Raw genomic sequence first — 22,286 nt, forward strand, 5'->3', positions numbered from 1 at the left:
GTCATCGAGCCCGGAGAAAATGGTGGGAAACTTACCAAAGGAGACCCCTCTGTGCAAGGAGAGCCCTAGGGGCACCATGAGCAATGGAGGAGAGGGGGCCTCTGGGGCTGGGGCCCGGGGTGAGGCCGCTCAAAGGGAGCATCCTGGACCTGCCTGTGGGGAAATGTGGGCTGTGTCCTCTGTTCTCGGAAGGTGGGCCACGGCACCCTGCATGAGGGGAGCTGGGGCGGGGAGGATGGACTGTGTTATCCAGGGTCACTAAGAGGGGAAGCCAGGGTTTGAACGCACATGGGTTAATTTCACCGTGGGTGTCATCTCGCCAGGGTAAGGTAAATGTTAGTAGGGTACATTGGGGTTCACTTTGGCGAAAGAGTTAAAATTCTAAAGTATTTATTATGGGGCGCCTGGGTGGTGCAGTTGGTTAAGCGCCTGACTCTCAGTTTCAGCTCAGGTTGTGATCCCAGGGTCGTGAGATCAAGCCCCACGTGGGGCTCTCTGCTCAGCACAGCATCTGCTTGAGTTTCTTTCTCCCTCTGCTCCTCCCTCCCCCGAAATAAATAAAAATCTTTAAAAAAGTACTTATGATAAAAAGAATAAACAGTGTAGTTAGAAATTTGAGAAAGAAAACCCACTCCCATCTTCACTACCCTAGCAATCATGCATATTCATCTCCAACCTAAATGCCACAGATTTATCAGTAGCTCTACACTTGAGTAGTTTACTCGGTTCCAGGCATGGTTTACATGTTTGTTTACATATTCACGTATTTAATCCTTAAAACAATACCCAAATCAGATGATAGTGTTATTCTCAATTTATAGATGGGGAAATGAAGGCGCAGGGCAGTTAAGTGACCTCTCCACGGTTACCCACACATCCAGCCATGTCAGGGGGCTGGGACTTGAACCCAGGCGGCCCTCCCAGGGTGGTGATGGCAGCCAGCCATTTCTCCTGCTGCCCTGGTGGGGTCTCCCAGCTTCATAGCACTCTGCAGCACTGCCTATTAATGTTTGTTTAACTGGTCGTTAATCCGTGAAAAATGGTACCTCATCGTCTATTTCCTATTTGTGAGCAAATCAGTTCCCGAGGGCTGTGAAAACAAAATACTGCAAACTTGGTGGCTTAAAGCAACATACGTGCATTGTCTTATAGTGCTGGAGGCCAGAGTCCTAAAGCGGCATCCCGAGGCTAACGCCAAGGTTGTCGGGGACGAGGGGTGGGGGCAGGCGTGCTCTTGCCCGAGACTGTAGGGGGATGTTTCCTTGTCTTTTCCAGCATGGACAGATGCATTCCTTGGCTCCTGGCTGCTCCCTCCACCTGCAGAGCCAGCAGGGTAACATCTGGCTTCAGGGCTCACTTGGCCTTCACCTTCCGTGTCAAATGCCCACACCAGTGATGGCAGGCAGGGCCCACCCAGGTGGCCCGGGGCATCTCCCCATCTTCAGGTCTCTAAGTCACATCTACAGTCTCTTGCATTTCAAGCAATATTCGTGGGTGCCAGGGATTAGAGCCTGGATATATTTGGGGGCCAATATTCAATCTGCCACAGCGATTAGTCATTTCCTGCTTCCAATATAGGGATAATACCAGAGTTAAATGTTGTTTCCTATTTAGTGTTTTCAGTTGATCTCAAAAACTGAAAAGAGAGGCTTTTCTTGTCCCTTTCAGATATCACCATGTTTTATAAGCAAGCAGGTGCTCAGCTTGCTTATAAACCTGGGGTTTATAACCTGGGGCCACTCCTTGGTTCAGTTTAGAAGGAACTTGATCACAAGAGGCACGCTTCCTTCTGTCACTTACACGAGTATTCCCCAGGGCCTCAGAACTAGAGCAAGAGAGAAGACTCTTGGCCTTATTGATCATCATGCAACGTTTCATTCAATCTCCACAATAACGCTCCGAGCTAGGTACAATGACCTCTATTTTACAGATAGGGAGACTATGGGCCAGGGTGGGGAGCAAGCCCAGTGAAGGCCTCATGGCTGGTTGGTGGCAGAGTCAGGAAGCAGAGCTAGGGCCTGACCCAGGGAGGCAGAGTGTGTCTTGGGGGAGCGGGCCCCCCCTGCGTGGGCTCGGGCAGAGGAGTGAAGGTGTGCTCAACATTCCCCCAGGATAAGAAAAGGCTTCATGTGGCTTGGCCGTCCCTAACTATGAGGCTGCTTCCACCTTCTCTTTTCTGTAAGTAATAACAAAGATTAGTGATTTTAATTGCAGAAACTTTTTTCTGAATTTCAATCATTTCCTTGGAAGAGATTCGAAAGAGTGTAGCTCAGATGGGAGGCAATGGAACATAGGGTTAAAAGTATGAGTTCAGGAGTCAGATGGTCTGGGATCTAGAATGCTGTGTGATCTCGGGCAAGTTGCCTGGCCTCTCTGATTCTCAGTTTTCTGGTGTGTTAAGTAAGGGTAAGGGAACTCACCTGCAAGCTGGTAATATGAGGCTTGATTGAAACAATACAGATGAAGCTCTTAGGTCACGTGTCTCTGGCTCAGTTCTTTGTTGGTATCACCTGAACTTGGGATTACCGGTTTAGGGAGAACAGTCTTTAAGATTCCTGACGCATCGTGCATTATTATTCCATAGATACCTCTGAAGTATTCTAAATCATCTTACATATGTATGAATGTTTCACAAAATGTGATTTTGTCAGAATTTCAAATTGGCCAAATGAACCAAAAAAAAAAAAAAAAAGGTTGGCCTCAGTGTCAGTGAAAGTCTTAGGCCGTGTTTACTGCCTCCTGAGTAAGCAAGCACCTTCCTGCTTCAATGCTGCAGAATCCAGGAGCTGGAGCTCTCCGAAAGACACCTCCTCCGGACGGTGGAGCAGCTGAGCGCCCACATGGCACAGGAAAGGAGCGCCGCTGTCCAAGCCCAGGAGAAGCTGCAAGCCTTGCTGGGGGAGCTGGCCAGCCAGGTACCATGTCCCCTCTTTCCAGAACTTGTTTCCTGACCCAGCAGGGTAGCCCCATGTGTTTGGAGGAGGTGGCAGCTGCAGCTGAGCAAAGACAATGGTGGGTAGTGGTGGGGGGGTGCTGGGAAATCCCAGCCAGGGGGCTTAGAGGGGTCTTGATTCCAACGGTGCAGGCCGGGGCTGTGGCGCCTGGGGCAAGGGCCTCAGCCGCTCCATCCAATGGGATCCGCATCCCGCCCTGCCTGGCTCACCAGGGTTCCGGCTGGGATCCGCTGTGGGGGAAGGGGGTCAGTGAGAGCATTGGGTGACCTGCAGGAGTCGTGCCCTCACTGGGAGCTTTGGTCAGAGGTTCATTTCTGTGGCCCTTGTGCCTGGCCCCAGGGAAGCCAGCTCGGGCTTAGGGATAAGCTGATGACTGATGTAGGGTCCCTGCTCTCAGGAGCCGGCATGCAGGTGGGGACGTGGATAGGAGACAAGTAACTCCCCAGTTGGATGCCAGGTGCCAGGGGGGCTGGTGCAGGCACAGTGTGTGTGCATGGAGTCAGGGTAGAGGGGAGCTACAGAGAACCGAGCCAACTGAGTTGGCCCTCACGGGAAGGGCGTGTGAGGTGTGGACAACAGCCTGTGCACAGGCACAGGAGTGTGGGAGAACATACTGGAGCCAGAGCAGAGGGTGCGGCCATAGAGAGGGCATTGGCGAGACAGGAGGCTTCCCAGAGGGGCCAGGTTGCCAGGACCACGTTGTGGACCAAATATTGACTGCAATAAGGAGCAGGCTTTAGGGGACTTTAGCAGGAGAGGCTCAGGACAGGGTTTTGGGGAAATTATTCTAATTGCCTGGGCAAGAGAAAGAGAGAGAGAGGGAGAGAGGGAGAGATGGTGGAGGCACGGGGACAAGTTAGTGCTTTGGACAAGCAGTGAGTGGTGCCAAACCCTGACTCTGACACTGCCTGGCTGTGTGACCTGGGGCAAGTGATTTAGCCTTTCTGGGTCTCAGTTTCCTCTTCTGTGAAATGGGAATGATATAGTACCAACCAACTGGGGTCGTTGTGTGGGCTAATTGAGTTGGTACGTGTAAAACACTCACAACAGTAACAGTAAATAATACCAGCTGCTTTCGTAAATATTAGCCTTTATTGCAAGATTCCAGGGGAGATGATGAAGGCTGGAGGTAGGGCACACTTGGGGAATACTGCAGATGCAGAAACGACAGGCTCCCAGGACGGCTGCATGCGGCTCTCAGAGCCTCACCCGCCCCACCCCCCTGGACAGCCCAACAGCGACCATCAAACCGCAGGTGGACGCCCGCTTGAGGGTTGTGAGACGAGTTCCGTGTTGCAACCAGCATCTTAAAAACGGAACCAACTAGGAAATAAAGGGCATTAGCATACAAGGAGTGTTGTTTCATGAAACTTCTGTTTCCATGGCACATGTGTGCGTGTCATGGGACACAGGGGGAAAGTATTTTCTCAGAGTGGGGAGCAGTCAAAACAGCAGGAAAGGGGTGAACAGAGACAGGATGTGGAGCGCGTGGAAAGATAAGGAGCTCATTTAAATTGAAATTCGTCTTCGAGACCCCAGGGGAGACATGCAAGTGCATCCTCCCCTCTGCACTGAAGTCCGGCTGCAGAAAGTACCATCAATGTCCTCCGCCCCCACAGCATGCTCTCGTCGGTGTCCCGAGAGGAGGTAGGGGCGTTGTATGGGATCCCACCTCGAAGGATGTCACCTCTCTCTGGAAAATACTTCAATAAAGATGTGTTGGGCCGTGCCCTATATCCATGTAGGATTTCCAAGGGGCCTCAGCCACAGCCCCTTGCGGTCACGAGATGTTCCCAGTGTGGCTGGGAGACACAGGACGAGGGTGGGAGCAGGGACAATGCTGTCAGGGGGCTCAGAGGCACCGTGGGACCAGCAGGTCTGTAGGACGCTGTGGTGTCTTCGGAACGCGTGTCCTTATTAGCGTGTCATGTGATCTATACACTCCTGGGAAGACCTATCAGGAAACCCCACTTCCAGATGAGGGGCACAAGTTCAGAGGGGTGGGGGTGCCTGCTCAGGGTCCCTCCGAGACCACTTAGCCCAGCTACAGCCCTGAACCTCTAGTGATGTCCACGTTTCAGAGCAAGTTTTCTAGGAGCACATGGATGAGTTTTTTCTGCCTTGTGTACCTGCTATTTGCCACCTCTTGTCCTGTTCCCAAGGAATCATTTGCATATGCAAAGCGACCTCGTTTCTGTAGTGACCTGTGGTCGTTCTGAAAGCCGATAAAGACGGACCAGTCGGGTGATGGAGCTGATTCCGGGATAGCTGGGTGCGGTTTTCCTGCCAGGCTGCAGCTTCACCTGCCCCACATCCCCCAAGAGCAAGCTGTCAGACCCAGTCTGCCGAGCTGTCCCCGGGCTTACCTCTTCCACTGTGCTCTGTGCTCTCTTCTGTAAGCTGGGCCACAGCAGCGGCCAGCTCTCGGCACACACTAGGGGCTGAGACAGAGCTTAACATGGAGACAGTGCCACCCTCGTGGAAATTGGGCAAGGACTCCCGTTTTCACCCTGGCCGGGTCACCCTGGTCCCGCTTACAGCTCCAGGGCTGGCAGAGGGCTGGGTCCAAGAACAAAGAGATGTGTTGCCCAGACCTGGAGAAAAAACCTTGAGCCAGATACATGGAGGTTCGAATCCTGGCCATAGTGACCTGTCGCACAGTGATATTGTGCTAGCCGCTTCTGAGCGTCCCAAGGGGTTAGTGACAGTGCCCAGTGCTTGGGGGTAGGCACAATAAGGAACAGCTGCGTGCCGTGTCTCATCAGCCAGAAGCCAGGGCCGACTGACCTTTGCAGGGCCAGGCATTAACCCTTTAGGGCTAGGGAAATGGAGAGATCTGGAAGGTCCTGGGTGGACATGGGGAAACTCAGGTGGGTCCAGGTCACAGTTCTTTACAAACTGGTGTGGAGGTATTCAGTATTGAAACCACTGGAGCGGCCCTCTCGGTGTGCACCAGCTGATGCCCCCGCGGCCCAGCACACAGTTTCCTTGCAAGGACCCAGGGAGCTCCCTCCCGGTGTGCAGGGCTCCTAGGAGGGTGAGGTGGGGAGGCACTCCTCCCCTGCAAAATCTGCGTGGGCGCCAAAAAACTCAGTAATGAAATAAATAATATTTGATGCAATATTTTAATGCAAAAATTAATGCACGAAAAAAAAAAACCCATGCACAAAATATGGAAGTTTAAAATAAAGACAGTGTGAGCGACGGTGTGTCCCGGGGCTGGCTTCCTGACGCCCTCATCCACCGCCAACTTGTAGGTTCTGGAGAAGGAGCGCGCGGCCCGGCGGCTGCGGGAGCGGCTGCGGCGCAAGGACGAGGCGCTGGGTCGGCAGGCGGCGGCCCTGGAGCGGGGCCGGCGGACCCAGCGGCTCCAGCTGGGCCTGTTGCGCGAGCAGGAGCGCGGCCTGCGGGAGCAGGTGCAGCGGCTGGAGCGGGACGTGCGGCGCCTCTGTCGCGCGGCTGGCCTCTTGCTGGCTGAGCTGGACGCCCCGGCCCCGGGCAGCCCCCGCCCTCGCCCCCTCGGCCGGACCGGCCCCCGGGGCGACCCCGGGGAGGCCGCGGAGCGGCGCGCCCTGCAGACGCGGGCCGAGCGTGGCGAGCGCGAGCAGGACGAGGCTGCGCGCCGGCTTCGGGACCACCGCGCCACAGAGCGCCGGCTCCGCGGGCAGCTGGAGGATCTGCGCTGCTGCATCTATGAGCTCAAGCTGTCGGAGATCGGCCTGCAGGGCCAGGTGGAGGACCTCGCCCGGCAAAACCAGAGCCTGCGCGAGGCCCTGGGGGCCCAGGCCCCGGGGGAGAGAGTGCACAGTGCCGCCCCTGCCGGTCACTGCAGCCGGGTAAGTGGCCGCAACCCGGGGCACGAGTGACTTTTCGATTTTGTTCTAACTTTAGCCTACAGCCACGTGTTAAGTCACCAGCTCTTTCATTCCCTAGTCTTCCTCTTCATCCACTCATCCAACCTAGCAGCCCCATCCATCCGTCCTGATTCCATCAGTCACCTACCCACCTAGATGCACAGCTAGTCATACACCTTCATCTACCCATCCTTCAGCGCAGTCACCCCACTAGCCATCTGTCCACCTTCTCATCCACCCATCCACCTGTCCACCCACGGACCACCCACTTGTTTGCACATCCATCCGTTTGTCTCCCTACCCTCCACCATCTCGTTCACCCTACCACCTGCCCGTCTAATCCCTCCATCCAGCCACTCTACAGGGAGCCAGCCAGCTACCCTTTACCCCTTATCATCTGCTCCCTCCTGTCCATCCATCTCTCCAGCAGTTAGAGTCCCTGCTGTGTGCCAGGCCCCGTGCCAGATGAGCCCCTTTGGGTGTGCACTATTGTGTAACTGCCATGTGCCCGGGAAGTCTTCCCAATCCATCCCCTCCTTCGAAGGTGATGACCCCTCTTCCACCTCCTGCACAGCCCCAAAGGTGGGGATGGTTCCCTGCTGGCAGTGCTGTATGTGCATCTTCATTTCTCCTCCATTAGACTGTGAGCTCCTTGAGGGCAGGGTCTGTGTCTGATGGGTCTTTGTAGCCCACACCATCAGCACACAGAAGGTCCCCAAGACTAGCAGCGGAAAACACACAGGGTTGGGTCCCCTTCTGGTTCTCTTATTTATTAGCTGTGTGACCTTGGGCAAGTTTCTTAAGATTGCAAGCAAAGGCAGATTGGACATTTATTTATTCATTTGACTGACAGAAGAGTAAAAACTTACGTTTAAGATATTCCTGCTCTGTGCTCAGCACCCTCCTGGGGGTTTTCAAAGGCATTATTGCATTTAATGCTCAAGGAGACTATGAGGTGGGCACTGTTAGTATCCCCACCCCGCATGTAAGGAAATCGAGGCTCAGAGAGGTAGTGCATTGATCTGTTGTCACACAGCTAGTAGGGAACAGAACTGGAACTTGATCCAGATTTGATGCGAGTCCAAAGTGCTCTGTTTCTCCTGCACCAGCCTGCCTTCCTGAAAAGAGAGAGTTAACTCAGCCCCTCCCAAGAGATCAAGATCCTGCTTCTTTCCACCAGGTCAGTTTACATTTAAGGAGCAATCAGTGAGCAACCTTACCCAAAGAAGACTACTAGTTAAACAAACTAACAAAAAAAAAAGTCAAATTTTTCTTTGGGTAAGATAAATCTATTTCAAATTAACTAGAATTTTAAATGCTCTATGGTGTCTCTCTGCTTAGATCATATTAATAATGAGTTTCCCTGTGGCCATTTAAAAAAATTACTTTATGCTCTTGTTTCTCTTCTGCGTGATCTATTCATTCTTCTCCGTTCTATCCATCAGATAAAAGGAAACCAGTGTACATTTAGTATTGGCACCTTATTGTAATTCTGGAAAATAAATCGTGTGTAGATGGAAATTGTCATTTATTGGGGCTGCTGTAATGAAGGACCATGAGCCGAGTGGTTTGAACAGCAGTTCTGGAACTTGAAGTCCAAAGTCAGGGTGTCGGCAGGATTGGTTCTTTCTGAGACTGTGAGGGAGGGTCTGTTCCAGCCTCTCTCCTGGGCTGGTGGAAGCCATCTTGTTTCTGTGTCTTCCCTGTCTGCACGTCTATCTCTGTGCCCAGTGTCCCCTTTTCATAAGGACACCGGTCACATGAATGGACCTCATCGTAACTAACTGCATCTGCAAAGACCCCATTTCCAAATCAGGTCACATTCTGAGATTCTGGAGATTAAGGCCTTAACTTGGGAATTCTGGGGGACACCATTCAACCCGTGACAAGTGTCCCTCTGGATGACAGTTATGAAGACCCGCATGGTGGTAAACTGTGGGTTCCAGTTCCTTGATGGTAGGAACATGTGCTCCTTCTCCAGCTTTGCATGGGTGGATGCCGACGATCCTCAACACTCACTAGAGCATCTTTGTGCCAAGACACTGTTTTCTGGGCTCTGTATCTGTCACTGATTTAGCCCATCCACAATCTTCGGAGGGAGGCGCTATTTTATTCTCATTTCACAGATGAGGAAGTAGGGGCACAGAGAGGCTCATGACCTGCCCAGGGTCACAGAGATACAAAGTGGTGGGGCTCGTGGTGCCCCTCCAGCGCATACTGATCAGGGGCTTAGTAATTAGCATCTCATGGGTGCTCACTTGGTGCCTACGCTTGGCTTGGGCTTTAGCTGGGTATAGGGGCTGGAAAGTGCCCAAGACAGACCCCTGCTTGCACAGGATGACCAAACCATCTGAGTGCAGGGCGTGGGGCTGAGGAAGGGGCCTGACAGTCTGTGGGTCACTGCTGAGGGCCCTGGCATTTAGAATGGGGGCTGGACCCAGGACCATGGGGTGTGACAGTCTGCCAGGCTCTGTCTTACTCTCAGAGGGCAGTGACAGTCCCGATTTGGAGCATTTTGGAGTCGAAAAGGGCCATCTTGAGAGCAAGAGAGCAAGAGAGGGCCGCTGGGGAGATGTAAAGTGCCAGCCAGTTACTAGCTCGTGGGAAGTGTAGCTGAGATTTCAAATTTAAATGCTGGAGCCTATTGATAACAAAACTGCCAGTGCCCTTCAGGGTCTTGGTGTAGAATTGAACACCTGAGAAATTGTAGGCAGAGTTCTGAGAACATTGCACGGGTGTGTGAATATTTGCTCCACTGTCCATGGCAAATGGAAACTTCCAGCGAAGGGACCGCCTCACAATGGCAGTGCTGGAGGAAGGCCTAGAAACTGGGAAACCTGGAGCAGTGTCTAGCCCCGGAGAAGTGTGCATCAGATAGAAAACCATTACAAAGCACCAGGGAGCCCCCGTCCGCCCCCACCCCCCGGGCGTCGAGGTGTGAGTTATGGTGATGTTAATCATCATGGGAAGATGTTTTACTTGCTTCATATTTACAAACACTTTTCCAAACAGGATCTCATCAGTGCTGAGAGGTAGCCAGGCAGGGATCTGCATCCTTGTACCCAACCCCACAGTCCAGGGGAGGCACATGACTTGCCTGGGATCACACACTTGCCAGTTTCCAGAGCAAATCAGTCGGGACCCAGGTCCCTGAAGGAACAGGCCACGGCAGGGACAAACCCTGGCGTGGGGAGGTGTCTGGGGAGGGGTTTCTGCTCAGGGTGTGGGTGAAAGGAAATTTAAAAGGACTGTGGTTTGCAAAACAAGAAAGGCCTGCCTGCGGATGTGTCCACTTTCTAGCGAGCGTGCCCTGAGTACCTGCCATGTCTCAGGCACTGTGCGGGCACCGGGGCTGGAAGGATGACCCCGCTCTTTGAAAGCTTATAGGGGAGACAGACACAGGTGCAGACAGTGGAGGCTTGGTCTGTAGACTGCTGCAGCAGGGGACAGCCCAGGGACTGTGGCCTGGCCTAGAGGGAGGCTTGTGCAGGGAGATGGGAAGTCACACACTTAAAAATGTCAGTGTCAGGCTGTCGTGCCCGAGCTGAGATCCTGCTCCTGGTGACAGTAGCATCAGGAATGCTGACACTGTTGGAGCCTCTCTGCCCCAACAGTGTGGGCAGAGCGACCCCTGGTGGCGATTGTGAGAATCGTCTCCTTGTTCGGCAAGTCCCAGGCGGCCCCCTCCGTGCTCACTCTGCATCTGTGCAGAGGTGACTATTGCACATTTGGTACTCAAGGGCTTTCAAACGCAGGTCAGTGATGTCAAAAAAATTAAATGTAGCAAAGCCACAAAGGTACAAGTAATGTACAAGGAAATAAGAATGGTTAGTGGCCTTACGCAAAGATATCAAATGCGTTAGTTACAAAATAAGTACAGGAAAGCTCGAGATTCCGTTCTATTCTGAATATTTGTCAGATATTAAAGGCACCTCAGCACTGTTTATAGTTGGTGAACACTGGAAACTACCTAAATGTCCCATAAGAAGGAACAGCCTTGGTAAGTGAAGGCGTTCCATATGTCAGCGGTTATTAGGCGCTATAAAACACCACATTATAGAGGAACTTGTGGGGAGATGATCCTTCGATATCATCAAATGAGAAATGCACAAAGCAAAATTGGACATTCTGTAGAAACAGACTTTTGGAAGAATTTAAATGTCTCTGCAAAGAAGAAAGCCCGGAAGGGTATATTCTAACACATGGATCATGTTTGTGTCTGGATTACTCTGTATTCCTCATGTTCTTCTTTTTGCTTATCTTTCAAAATAGTTGCACAGGAAAGCTCAATTCCCATGAAATTGGGGGTCACTGCTCCCGTGAGTAGAGGAGGGCAAGAAGGGTTGACCAGACGGAGCAGAGAGGGGTCGACAGGGTGAGAGAAAGCCCGGATCCAGTTTAAGACCTGAGCTCTGGTTCTGCTCTCCCATCCCGTGTGCTCTGTGATCTCGGACAAGTCACTCTCCCTCTCTGAGCAGTGATTTTGTCACTTGTCACATGAAGGGGGGGTAGCATCGTCTTCTAGGATGGCCCCTCCTCCCCATCAGGTCCCCTCCCCGAGGCAGGGGTTGTGAGTTTTATCCATGGTGGCATCCCCAGCTCCAGAACAGGGCCTGTCCCTTACCGGTGTGCAGGAAGTACTTGTGGAACCGAGCTGAAGTCACCTTGGGCATCGGAAGGAAACCCGAACAGCATTGAATGGTGCAGCAGTGCCGGCCTTTGATGCTGCCCTTCCAACTCTCCTTGGCCCGCTCCTTTGTCCTCCTTGCTATCGCTCTCCTGCTGGCTCCCAGGCGGAGTTTCTGTCTCTGCCATTCTCCATCCAGTTCCCTCCTCTTCTTCTCATTCCTTTCTCCTGCTCCCTTTCTCTTCTGCCCTCTCTCTCGTCCACTTCCCTTCTCTGCCTCTTTCCAGTGGTGCCCGTAAGATGCTGGCAGAAAGCTTCATTCTGATCACGCGGGAAGCAGGTGGATCAATGCAAGAGGCGGCACCAGGCACCACGGGTCAACGGGCCTGGCGCCCACAGCACAATGCTGGTGCCCAGGCCCGTCTGGCTGCAGGGGCTGTGTGGGCTGAGGCCCTGCTTTGTGACTGTTACAAGCTTCTGGGTGATTCTGCGGTGTGGCCAGATTGAGATTCCTGGTCTGTGAAGATGCTGGACGTAACACAGACAACGGGAAGGTCCCAAACTCAGAGCGTCAGGAGGAGATGCTTGAGGGAGAAAGCGGACTTAATTTGGAGGAGGGCCAGGGAAGGCCTTGTTGAGGATTTGGCCTTTAAGCTGAGCCCAGAGGGGAGCCGGTTAGCTGGGCAGAGGGGCAGAAAGATAGGCAGACAGCAGGCACTTGGGGTGCAGGGCTCTGACGCAGGGGGGAGCAGGGTCCCTTTAAGGAGCAGAATGAGGGTGGGGCAATGTCCCTGGGCAGGGGTTTTCTCTTTCCTTACAGTGGGAAGCTTCGAAGGTTGGAAACAGGAGAACCACCTGATCCTGTTTCTGTTTCAGTGGGATTGCTCCGATGCTGAGTGGGGTGTGGAAGGGAGGGGCAGAGAGTGAGGTGCAGGCAACCCACATCCTTCCTAGGAAGACACGCTATCCAGGCAGAAGGAACAGCATATGCAGAGGTGCAGAGGCAGGCACGAACCAGGGTGGGGAGGGGCAGGGAGTCTGCCATGAGCAGAAACCCGAGTGAGGTGCATCAGGGGCATCCCTGGCAGCCCGTGGATGGCCTGCAGTACCCCACTGCAGCATTGAACTCATCCCAGACTGGGGGGAGCCAAGGGATGCCTTATAGGTGAGAGAGTGCATGCCAGGAGGGCTCCCTGGCACTGCGAGCAGGACTGGGGGAGAAGGAAGCCTAGCTGGGAGTCGATGCTCTCTATTGAGAGCAGGTGAGGAGCTGGGGGGGGCAGGTGAGAAGGAGACGGATTGGTGTTACCTATTCACTTCTGTTTCCCCCGCCCCCTCACCTAGAATAGCACCTGACACACAGAGCCTAATAAGTGCTTGCTGAGTAAGTGCTGAGCACCTGTCTTTCTGCAGGTTCTGCCTTTCCATCTATCAAACATTTATTAAGCACCTAATGTGTGTCAGGCTAAGGTGGGGGCGCAGACCAGGTGAAGCCACGTTGAAGGCCTGAAGGACTCACGGTCTGGTGGGAGAGGCAGCGAGGGAGGCAAATAACACCCATTAGAACCTGGCTAGAAGTGGCGGGGGGGGGTCTTCCCCAGACTCGTCCCCAGCCCCTCGTGGACGGTGGGTCAGAGCTGAGCTGTCCCTAAATAATACTCTGCAGGGTGGGAGCCAGCTCAGGGAGGCTCCTCCCTGCACACCGGGCTTGCCTTTTGCGAGAGGCCAGGAGGAGGGGGTGCCGCCCGGAGACACCCGACTGCAGCGTTGGGGACTTGTTGACGGTTGAGGGACAGGTCCGCCCGGAGCCCCTGGGCAGACCCCTGCCTCCGCTGTATGGGACCTAGAGGAGGGAGAGGGGCCTGGGAGCCTGTGGTGCCCCTCTGGGGAGCCCAGACGCATCTTGGCTGGACAGACAAGCTCCCCAGAGAACGGGCTGCCGCGCCTCATTGTCTGCTGAGCAGAGAGGTGCTAGCAGGAGGGAGTTTGGCCCGCAGGACCAGGAGCACAAGGCCACGGGCAGGCCACGTGCCCTCTGCTTTCCTCAGCGGGAGTGGGGATCTGGCTCCCTCCTGGAGTCGCTGGGGCTGGGCTCGGCTCGGAGGGGAACCCTCTTGCTGTAAGGACACTCAACAGCTCTCTTCCTGTGTCTTCCTCAAGGACACTCTGAGCCGTATTCAGGATGAACCACTGTCCCCACCCAGAGAGGACGCACAGGATGCCTGCAGAAGACGAGGCCCACAAGCCCCCCTCTGCTCTGCCCATGCGCCTGGACCGGGGGGCTCTGCAGGTGTGTGGGGCACCTGCAGGGACACTGGCTGACAGGTAGCTCACCTAGGACGTGCTAACGTGCCGGGGGCCGGGGGCGGGGCGACTGCCCCACTCTTCAGACAGGAAGCTGAGGCCCAGAGAAGTAGTGTCGCTTGCTTGATGTCACACAGCTGGAGAAGGTTGGATTAGAGCCGGCAATGTCCATGACAAGGCCCTTGACTTGGGCTCAGCTGACATTTAGGCTGACTCCTGTTAGCGCCTCACCACCCGTGCCAGTGCGGGGCAGCGGGTGTCTCGGGAGGAGGGCTCTTTGCAGGAGGCCGTGGGATGACTATCTTATCCCTGCCCACCCCTTGACAGCTCAGGTGTGAGACAGGTGCGAGGTTTCTGGGAGCTCGTGGGGCCGAGGAGCCTCTTGTTCCTGACTTGTCCCTAATGGGAACCAATGTCTCTGATCGCAGTCTCGGGCATGGCTTCTGGATTCCCTGCAACAAAAGCCACTATACTCGGGGAGCCCAAAGCCACGATGTCCCACTGGGAGTCTGTGGCTTGCTTAGTCTTCCAAGGCCAAATGCGGTGGGAGATGAGGGGGTTATTTATAGCCAGCAGTGCTGCTGACCCACACAGCTGTCATTCCCCCACTATCCTATTTCTGGGGAACAGAGCTGGCAAGTCACATGGTCAAATTTGTCCTCGGCGAAGAAGGAGGGGCCCGTCTGGTGGTGAAGCCTAGGACCAGCTCCTTCCCCTGCACGCCTGCCGTGCGGGCGGGGCTGGAGGGAGGGGATTACAACCCTGTGGGACCCTGAGGGTGCCCCGGGTGAGGGAGGTGTCATGGGATCTGCCACCTGTGTGAGCTTCGTGGTCAGCAAAGGTGGCTTCCAGACCCAGTCCACTGCGCATCAGAGGACAGTCATTCCCTGTCTCCGAGCCGTGGTTTCCTTACCTGGCAGGTGGTGGTGATCCTCAGGCCGCCTCTGGGGCTCGCGCGCCTTGAGTCAGTGAGAAGTGCCAGGTCATCCCAAGAGCTGGGGGCTCAGTCGCTAGTGGCCGTTGTGACAAAACTCCCAGGAGGGTCTCATTAACTGCTGGGGTGCTCTTGCCTCCCAGACCAGCCCTCTGAGGGCCGCTGCTCCTGGGGATGCATCGGGGTTGGACAAGGCCCCTCTGTTTTGGTGCCAGGCCTGGAGACCACGGATGAGTCACTGGAAGACGTCACAGGATCTGACTGTGGACTGGTGAGGCCGGAGGCTTCCCGCGTGCCTGGAGTGCCAGCCGGGTCTGCCAGCCGGGTCTGATCAGCCCTGCTGCATGTGGGAGGTGGGAGAAGGGGCTGAAGAAGGGTTTGCAAGATAATTGAGAGGGAGGTTTGAGGAGACAGAATGGATACTTGCATTGAAGAAGTGTATGTAAAAATATCGTTTAAAATATCTATGAAATGCATCTTGGGGGCCTGGCACTGGTCTAGGCCCAGGGCCCCTGCCCTCGGAGGGGATCGTCTACACCGCCCATCCACTAAAGCCTTCCATGACAACGGAAATGTGCTACGCCTGTGCCGTCCAGTAGGGGAGCCATGAACCCCAAGCTTCTGAGCTCTTGTAACGTGGCTGGTGGCCTGTGGCTACTGTGTTGGACCCGCAGGGATAAAGCAGGGAGACAATGCACACACAGATACACAGCAGGCTGTGAGAGGGTGGGAGGCGCAGTAAAGGGGAACACACACAGCGTGGTGACATGGCCAGGGGGCTGCTGGAGGAAGTAACGTCTGAGCGGAGATGTGAATGGATGGAGGATGAGCCACGAGGGGATCTGGGGAAGGATATTCTGGGCAGAGGGAAAAGCAGGTGCAAAGGCCCTGGGGTGGTGTTGGGCTTGGCACGTTAGGGAGGCCTATAAGGCCAGGTGAGGAAACACCAAGAGCATCAGGAGATGAGGTCACAGAGGTGTGGGGGGCTAAACGGAGGAAGGGGCTGCTTCATTACCTTCTCTTCTCTTCCTGTCCCTAGCCGACTCCTGCTGAGCCTAGCTTGGATGAACAGGCTCTCCTTCTCCCCTGTGGCTGCCCCCCGGGGCAGTACAGGGACGGCTCACCCCTCCCCGTGGAGCTGGCCTGGATTTTGGGGCGGAGGCTAACAGCTGCCCAGGCCCAGGGGTCCTTTCTCCTGGTGCAGACGTCGACACTCCCTCCCCGGGGGCCGGCCAGAGACCCCTCTTCCCTGCTGCCGCTGCTCCAGGAGTCTTCTCCACAAGAATCCCAAATGCAACAGATGCTGGATGCCAGAGCCATAGGACAGCCCCGTCGGGATCATCACTGGGCAAGGAGCCCCAAAGCCCCCCTCTGCCAGGAGTCCCCACAGACTTCAAGTCACCGATTTCCCAGGAGAGGGCCCAGAGATCTGAAAGACCCTTGGAAAGACGGAGGAGGACCAGAGTGGAGAACGGAAGAGCAGGGGGTGAGGCGGGCTTGGGACAGGAAGGAGGAAGACGTCCACCGAGACGGGAGCAAGCTCAGTCAGGAAAGCCGAGTGAACCTGAACTTGCGGGGTGGCGTGTGCATCCAGAACGGGGCTTTAGAAACCCAGGCCTCTGCCTCCTGCCCTTGGCCCAGGCCAAATCTCCCACTGCCTCTTCTACAGGGGGAGGTCTCAGTGCCAACGGCGGGGCCCAAACCCCTGAGGGGGAGGGTAGGAGGGCTTTCATCATCATCAGAGGAGGAAGAGCACCCCACAGCCAGGGCCCGGGGTGCCCAGAGGCTGTCTCCAGCCGGCGCTCAGCTCCTTGCAGGGCAGGACACGGAGGAAACTCTTGTGTGGGCTGGAAAGGCTCTGCATCTGAAAGAGGAAAGCCCTGGGGATGAAGGGCAAGAAGAGAAGGAAGAGGAGGCATCGCCTCTAGAAGGGTCCAGCCTGGGCCATGGGGATGTCCTGGAGGATGCTGGCCCCGCAGAACATGCGGGCCAGGATATGTTCTTCTCTGCGGCAGAGGGAGGTCTGACACCGGCTCCCAGATTGGCCTTTTCACCCAAGGGGACTGAACCCACCAGTAACCCGTGGGCTCTAAGCAAAGGACCTGGCAGTTCTGAGCTCAGACTAGACGAATTTGAAAAGGAGATGGAAGCTTGTTTCCAGCAACTCTCCATCCTGGAGCTTGAGGGTGGGGGGCGGTGGCCGCAAGCCTCCACGCTGGCGGGAGAGAGCAGGAACTTGCCTGGGAAATGGCCCCACTACCAGGGGAAGGCTTACTCCCGGCAGGCTTTGGGAAACGAGGGCTTGGATATTTGTTTGGCCAGCGAAGTCAAACCCAGGGAGGTTAGTGAAGAGATTAGACCAGGAGAGACAGAGGCCTTGGGAGCCAGCGTGGTTCTTCCTGGGACGGTGCCTGATTTGGATGATGTGAGTCCGCGTCCAGAGGGGCCCGCAGAGTTGGGTCGGAACCAGCCACCAAGAGCCCTTGAAAGGCAGAAGAGAAGGTTCCAGCAGCTCATTTCTGGACTGAAAAAAGAGAGAAGCCAGGTTTTACATGACAATGCCGAGCTTTGGGGCGACCGAGAGAGATGCCGTAGAAAATTGCGCATCCTTGAAAAAGAGAGGGACAGAAATGGGACAAAGATCGCCATGCTGGAACAGGAAAACAGCACATTGTTAGGGGACATCTCTCACTTAAAGGGGGAGCTGGACCAATGCTGGCAGGTCATTTCCGAACTTGAAGACTGCAACGGGAAAAGTTACAGTAAAATTTCTGAGCTCGAACAGGAGAACGAGAAGCTGAAAAGGCACGTGGCCCAGCTTCACAAAGCCACATGGGAGAGCCTCAGAAAATCCAAAGGTGTGGTGGAACGCGTCACCCTGGGAAACCAGGAGCTCAAGGCACTGATCTCGGAGCTCGGGGTCAGTTACAAGGAGCTGATGAAGGGTGTAATGCTGGGGATAGAAGACACAGTCCGGGCCTTCAGGGGGGAGAATGCCCACCTTCTGCACAGGATCCGCGTCTTGGAGACGGAAGTCGCCGTGGGGGCGAGCACCGCCGTGGGCTGCGTAGTGAGAGCAGAGGAGGGTCTGCAGGGGGAAAGCAAGATGCAGGGGGACAAAGGGAACGTTGTGGAAAGGGAGGTGCAGGTGACTCGGCTCTCAGGGCAACTGACCCCAAGAACCCACGGACTGCCCTTGGAGGAGAAATCGGGTCCGGCTGACAGGTGGATGGGGCCTTCCTTAGGCATGGAGAATTCCAGATACGATGTCAATTCTGGCACTCTGTCCTTGGTCTGGGGGGATGCCGAAGTGTCCAGTGCCCCACAAGGACACATCAATGGAGCAGGAATAAAAGAAGCACATTTGGAAGAGGAGGAGGAAAGACCAGTGTGTTCTGCGGACCCAGGGCAAGCTCCGACCACCCTGAGCAATGGCCCCCAGGTAGGTTGATGATGTACAGCTGCTGCCTCGGCCTCTTGCTAGCTGTCTAGACTGCTGACCACCACTTTTCCTCAGGGGAGGCTCCCCAGGCAGCCCTCGGGGGAGGTACCGCATCATCCCCACTTAGCAGAGAAGGAGGGAAGTTGAGTACCGGGCAGTCATGCGGCAGGAGGGGCGGGGCTGGGACTGCCACCTGGGCACTCGCCACCTGTGTTTCTGCACACAACCTGGGACACTAGCCTGCCCCCCTGCTTGGGCTGTTCCCCTGGGTATCGGGTGGAACAGCGGAGGGGCGGTGTTGGCACTTCAAGATCAGAGCTCATGTTTTCAGATCCAAGAGTTTATCAAGCAGTCCAAATCCTAAGTCTGCTCATTGGGTCTCTCTCTCTCTCTTTTATGTTTTATTGTTATGTTAATCACCATACGTTACATCATTAGTTTTTTTCCCTTTAAATTTTTTATTGTTATCTTAATCACCATACGTTACATCATTAGTTTTTGATGTAGTGTTCCATGATTCATTGTGCATAAAACCCAGTGCTCCACGCAGAACGTGCCCTCTTTAATACCCATCACCAGGTTAACCCATCCCCCCACCCCCCTCCCCTCTAGAACCCTCAGTTTGTTTTTCAGAGTGCATCGTCTCTCATGGGTCATCTCCCCCTCCGATTTACTCCCCTTCATTCTTCCCCTCCTGCTATCTTCTTTTTTTTTCTCTTAACATATAATGCATTATTTGTTTCAGAGGTACAGATCTGTGATTCAACAGTCTTGCACAATTCACAGCACTCACCGTAGCACATACCCTCCCCAATGTCTATCACCCAGCCACCCCATCCCTCCCATGCCCCACCACTCCAGCAACCCTCAGTTTCCTGAGATTAAGAATTCCTCGTATCAGTGAGGTCATATGATACATGTCTTTCTCTGATTGACTTATTTCACTCAGCATAACACCCACCAGTTCCATCCACGTCATTGCAAGTGGCAAGATCTCATTCCTTTTGATGGCTGCATAATATTCCATTGTGTATATATACCACCTCTTCTTTATCCTTTCATCTGTCGATGGACATCTTGGCTCTTTCCACAGTTTGGCTATTGTGGACATTGCTGCTATAAACATCGGGGTGCACGTTCCCCTTCAGATCCCTACATTTGTATCTTTGGGGTAAATACCCAGTAGTGCAATTGCAGGGTCGTATGGTAGCTCTATTTTCAACTGTTTGAGGAACCTCCATACTGTTTTCCAGAGTGGCTGCACAAGATTGCATTCCCACCAACAGTGTAGGAGGGTTCCCCTTTCTCTGCATCCCCGCCAACAGCTGTTGTTTCCTGACTTGTTAATTTTAGCCATTCTGACTGGTGTGAGGTGATATCTCCTTGAGGTTTTGATTTGGATTTCCCTGATGCTGAGTGATGTTGAGCACTTTTTCATGTGTCTGTTGGCCATTTGGATGTCTTCTTTGGAAAAATGTCTGTTCATGTCTTCTGCCCATTTCTTCATTGGATCATTTGTTCTTTGGGTGTTGAGTTTAAGAAGTTCTTTATAGATTTTGGATACTAGCCCTTTATCTGATATGTCATTTGCAAATATCTTCTCCCATTCTGTCGGTTGTCTTTTGGTTTTGTGGACTGTTTCTTTTGCTGTGCAAAAGCTTTTTATCTTGATGAAGTCCCAATAGTTCATTTTGTCCTTGCTTCCCTTGCCTTTGGCGATGTTTCTAGGAAGAAGTTGCTGCGGCTGAGGTCGAAGAGGTTGCTGCCTGTGTTCTCCTTTAGGATTTTGATGGACTCCTGTCTCACGTTTAGGTCTTTCAACTATTTGGAGTCTATTTTTGTGTGTGGTGTAAGGAAATGGTCCAGTTTCATTCTTCTGCACGTGGCTGTCCAATTTTCCCAACACCATTTGTGGAAGAGACTGTCTTTTTGCCATTGGACATTCTTTCCTGCTTTGTCAAAGATGAGTTGACCATAGAGTTGAGGGTCCATTTCTGGGCTCTCGATTCTGTTCCATTGATCCATGTATCTGTTTTTGTGCCAGGACCATACTGTCTTGATGATGACAGCTTTGTAATAGAGCCGGAAGTCCGGAATTGTGATGCCGCCAGCTTTGCTTTTCTTTTTCAATATTCCTCTGGCTATTTGGGGTCTTTTCTGGTTCCATACAAATTTTAGGATTATTTGTTCCATTTCTTTGAAAAAAGTGGTTGGTATTTTGATGGGGATTGCATTGAATGTGTAGATTGCTCAAGGTAGCATTGACATCTTCACAATGTTTGTACTTCCAATCCATGAGCATGGAACGTTTTTCCATTTCTTTGTGTCTTCCTCAGTTTCTTTCATGAGTATTTTATAGCTTTCTGAGTACAGATCCTTTGCCTCTTTGGTTAGATTCATTCCTAGGTATCTTATGGTTTGGGGTGCAATTGTAAATGGGATCGACTCCTTAATTTCTCTTTCTTCTGTCTTGTTGTTGGTGTATAGGAATGCCACTGATTTCTGTGCATTGATTTTATATCCTGCCACTTTACTGAATTCCTGTATGAGTTCTAGCAGTTTTGGGGTGGAGTCATTTGGGTTTTCCACAAACAATATCATATCATCTGCAAACAGTGAGAGTTTGACTTCTTCTTTGCCGATTTGGATGCCCTTCATTTTTTTGTTGTCTGATTGCTGTGGCTAGGACTTCTAATACTATGTTGAATACCAGTGGTGATAGTGGGCATCCCTGCCGCGTTCCTGACCTTAGGGGGAAAGCTCTCAGTTTTTCCCCATTGAGAATGATATTGGCTGTAGGTTTTTCATAGATGGCTTTTATGATATTGAGGTATGTACCCTCTGTCCCTATACTCTGAAGAGTTTTGATCAAGAAAGGATGCTGTACTTTGTCAAATGCTTTTTCTGCATCTACTGGATGGATCATACGATTCTTGTTCTTTCTTTTGTTAATGTTTTGTATCACGTTGATTGATTTGCAGATGTTGAACCAACCTTGCAGCCCAGGGATAAATCCCACTTGGTCGTGGTGAATAATCCTTTTAATGTACTGTTGGATCCTATTGGCTAGTGTTTTGGTGAGAATTGTTGCACACATGTTCATCAAGGATATTGATCTGTATTTCTCGTGTTTGATGGGGTCTTTGGTTTGGGGATCAAAGTAATGGTGGCCTCATAAAATGAGTTTGGAAGTTTTCCTTCCATTTCTATTTTTTGGAATAGTTTCAGGAGAATAGGTATTAATTCTTCTTGAAATGTTTGGTAGAATTCCCCTGGGAAGCCATCTGGCCCTGGGCTTTTGTTTGTTGGGAGATTTTTGATGACTGCTTCAATTTCCTTAGTGGCTATAGGTCTGTTCAGGTTTTCTATTTCTTCCTGGTTCAGTTTTGGTAGCTGATACATCTCTAGGAATGCATCCATTTCTTCCAGGCATCCAATTTGTTGGCATAGAGTTGCTCATAATATGTTCTTATAATTGTTTGTATTTCTTTGGTGTTGGTTGTGATCCTCTTTCATTCATGATTTTGTTGATTTGGGTCATTTCTCTTTTCCTTTTGATAAGTCTGGCCAGGGGTTTATCAATCTTGTTAATTCTTTCAAAGAACCAGCTCCTAGTTCCGTTGATCTGTTCTGCTGTTCTTTTGGTTTCTAGTTCATTGATTTCTGCTCTGTTCTTTATTATTTCTCTTCTCCTGCTGGGTTTAGGCTTTATTTGCTGTTCTTTCTCCAGCTCCTTTAGGCATAGGGTTAGGTTGTGTATTTGAGACCTTTCTTGTTTCTTGAGAAAGGCTTGTATTGCTATATACTTTCCTCTCAGGACTGCCTTTGCTGTATCCCAAAGTTTTTGAACAGTTGTGTTTTCATTTTCATTGGTTTCCATGAATTTTTTTTTAATTCTTCTTTAATTTCCTGGTTGACCCATTCATTCTTTAGTAGGATGCTCTTTAGTCTCCATGTATTTGAGTTCTTTCTGACGTTCCTCTTGTGACTGAGTTCTAGTTTCAAAGCATTGTGGTCTGAAAATATGCAGGGAATGATCTCAATCTTTTGCTATTGGTTGAGACCTGATTTGTGACCTAGGATGTGATCTATTCTGGAGAATGTTCCATGGGCACTAGAGGAGAATGTGTATTCTGTTGCTTTGGGATGGAATGTTCTGAATATATCTGTG

The 22,286-nt window shown here is 52.6% G+C and overlaps 1 protein-coding gene across 2 annotated transcripts in view; it reads left to right on the forward strand.

Moving 5' to 3' along the window:
- LOC113924622 (janus kinase and microtubule-interacting protein 1) overlaps positions 1-22,286 on the forward strand; it is a 251,395-nt gene that overhangs the window by 133,863 nt on the left and 95,246 nt on the right. For both annotated transcript variants that reach the window (XM_027598633.2, XM_027598632.2), the window contains exons 3-6: positions 2,777-2,915; positions 13,596-13,725; positions 14,817-14,944; positions 15,713-18,115. In XM_027598633.2, the coding sequence (XP_027454434.2) occupies positions 2,777-2,915; positions 13,596-13,725; positions 14,817-14,944; positions 15,713-18,115 (2,800 nt within the window). The remainder of the gene's footprint in view (positions 1-2,776; positions 2,916-13,595; positions 13,726-14,816; positions 14,945-15,712; positions 18,116-22,286) is intronic.

Source organism: Zalophus californianus, chromosome 2 (assembly GCF_009762305.2).
Source record: "Zalophus californianus isolate mZalCal1 chromosome 2, mZalCal1.pri.v2, whole genome shotgun sequence".
NCBI classification, from domain to species: Eukaryota; Metazoa; Chordata; class Mammalia; order Carnivora; family Otariidae; genus Zalophus; species Zalophus californianus.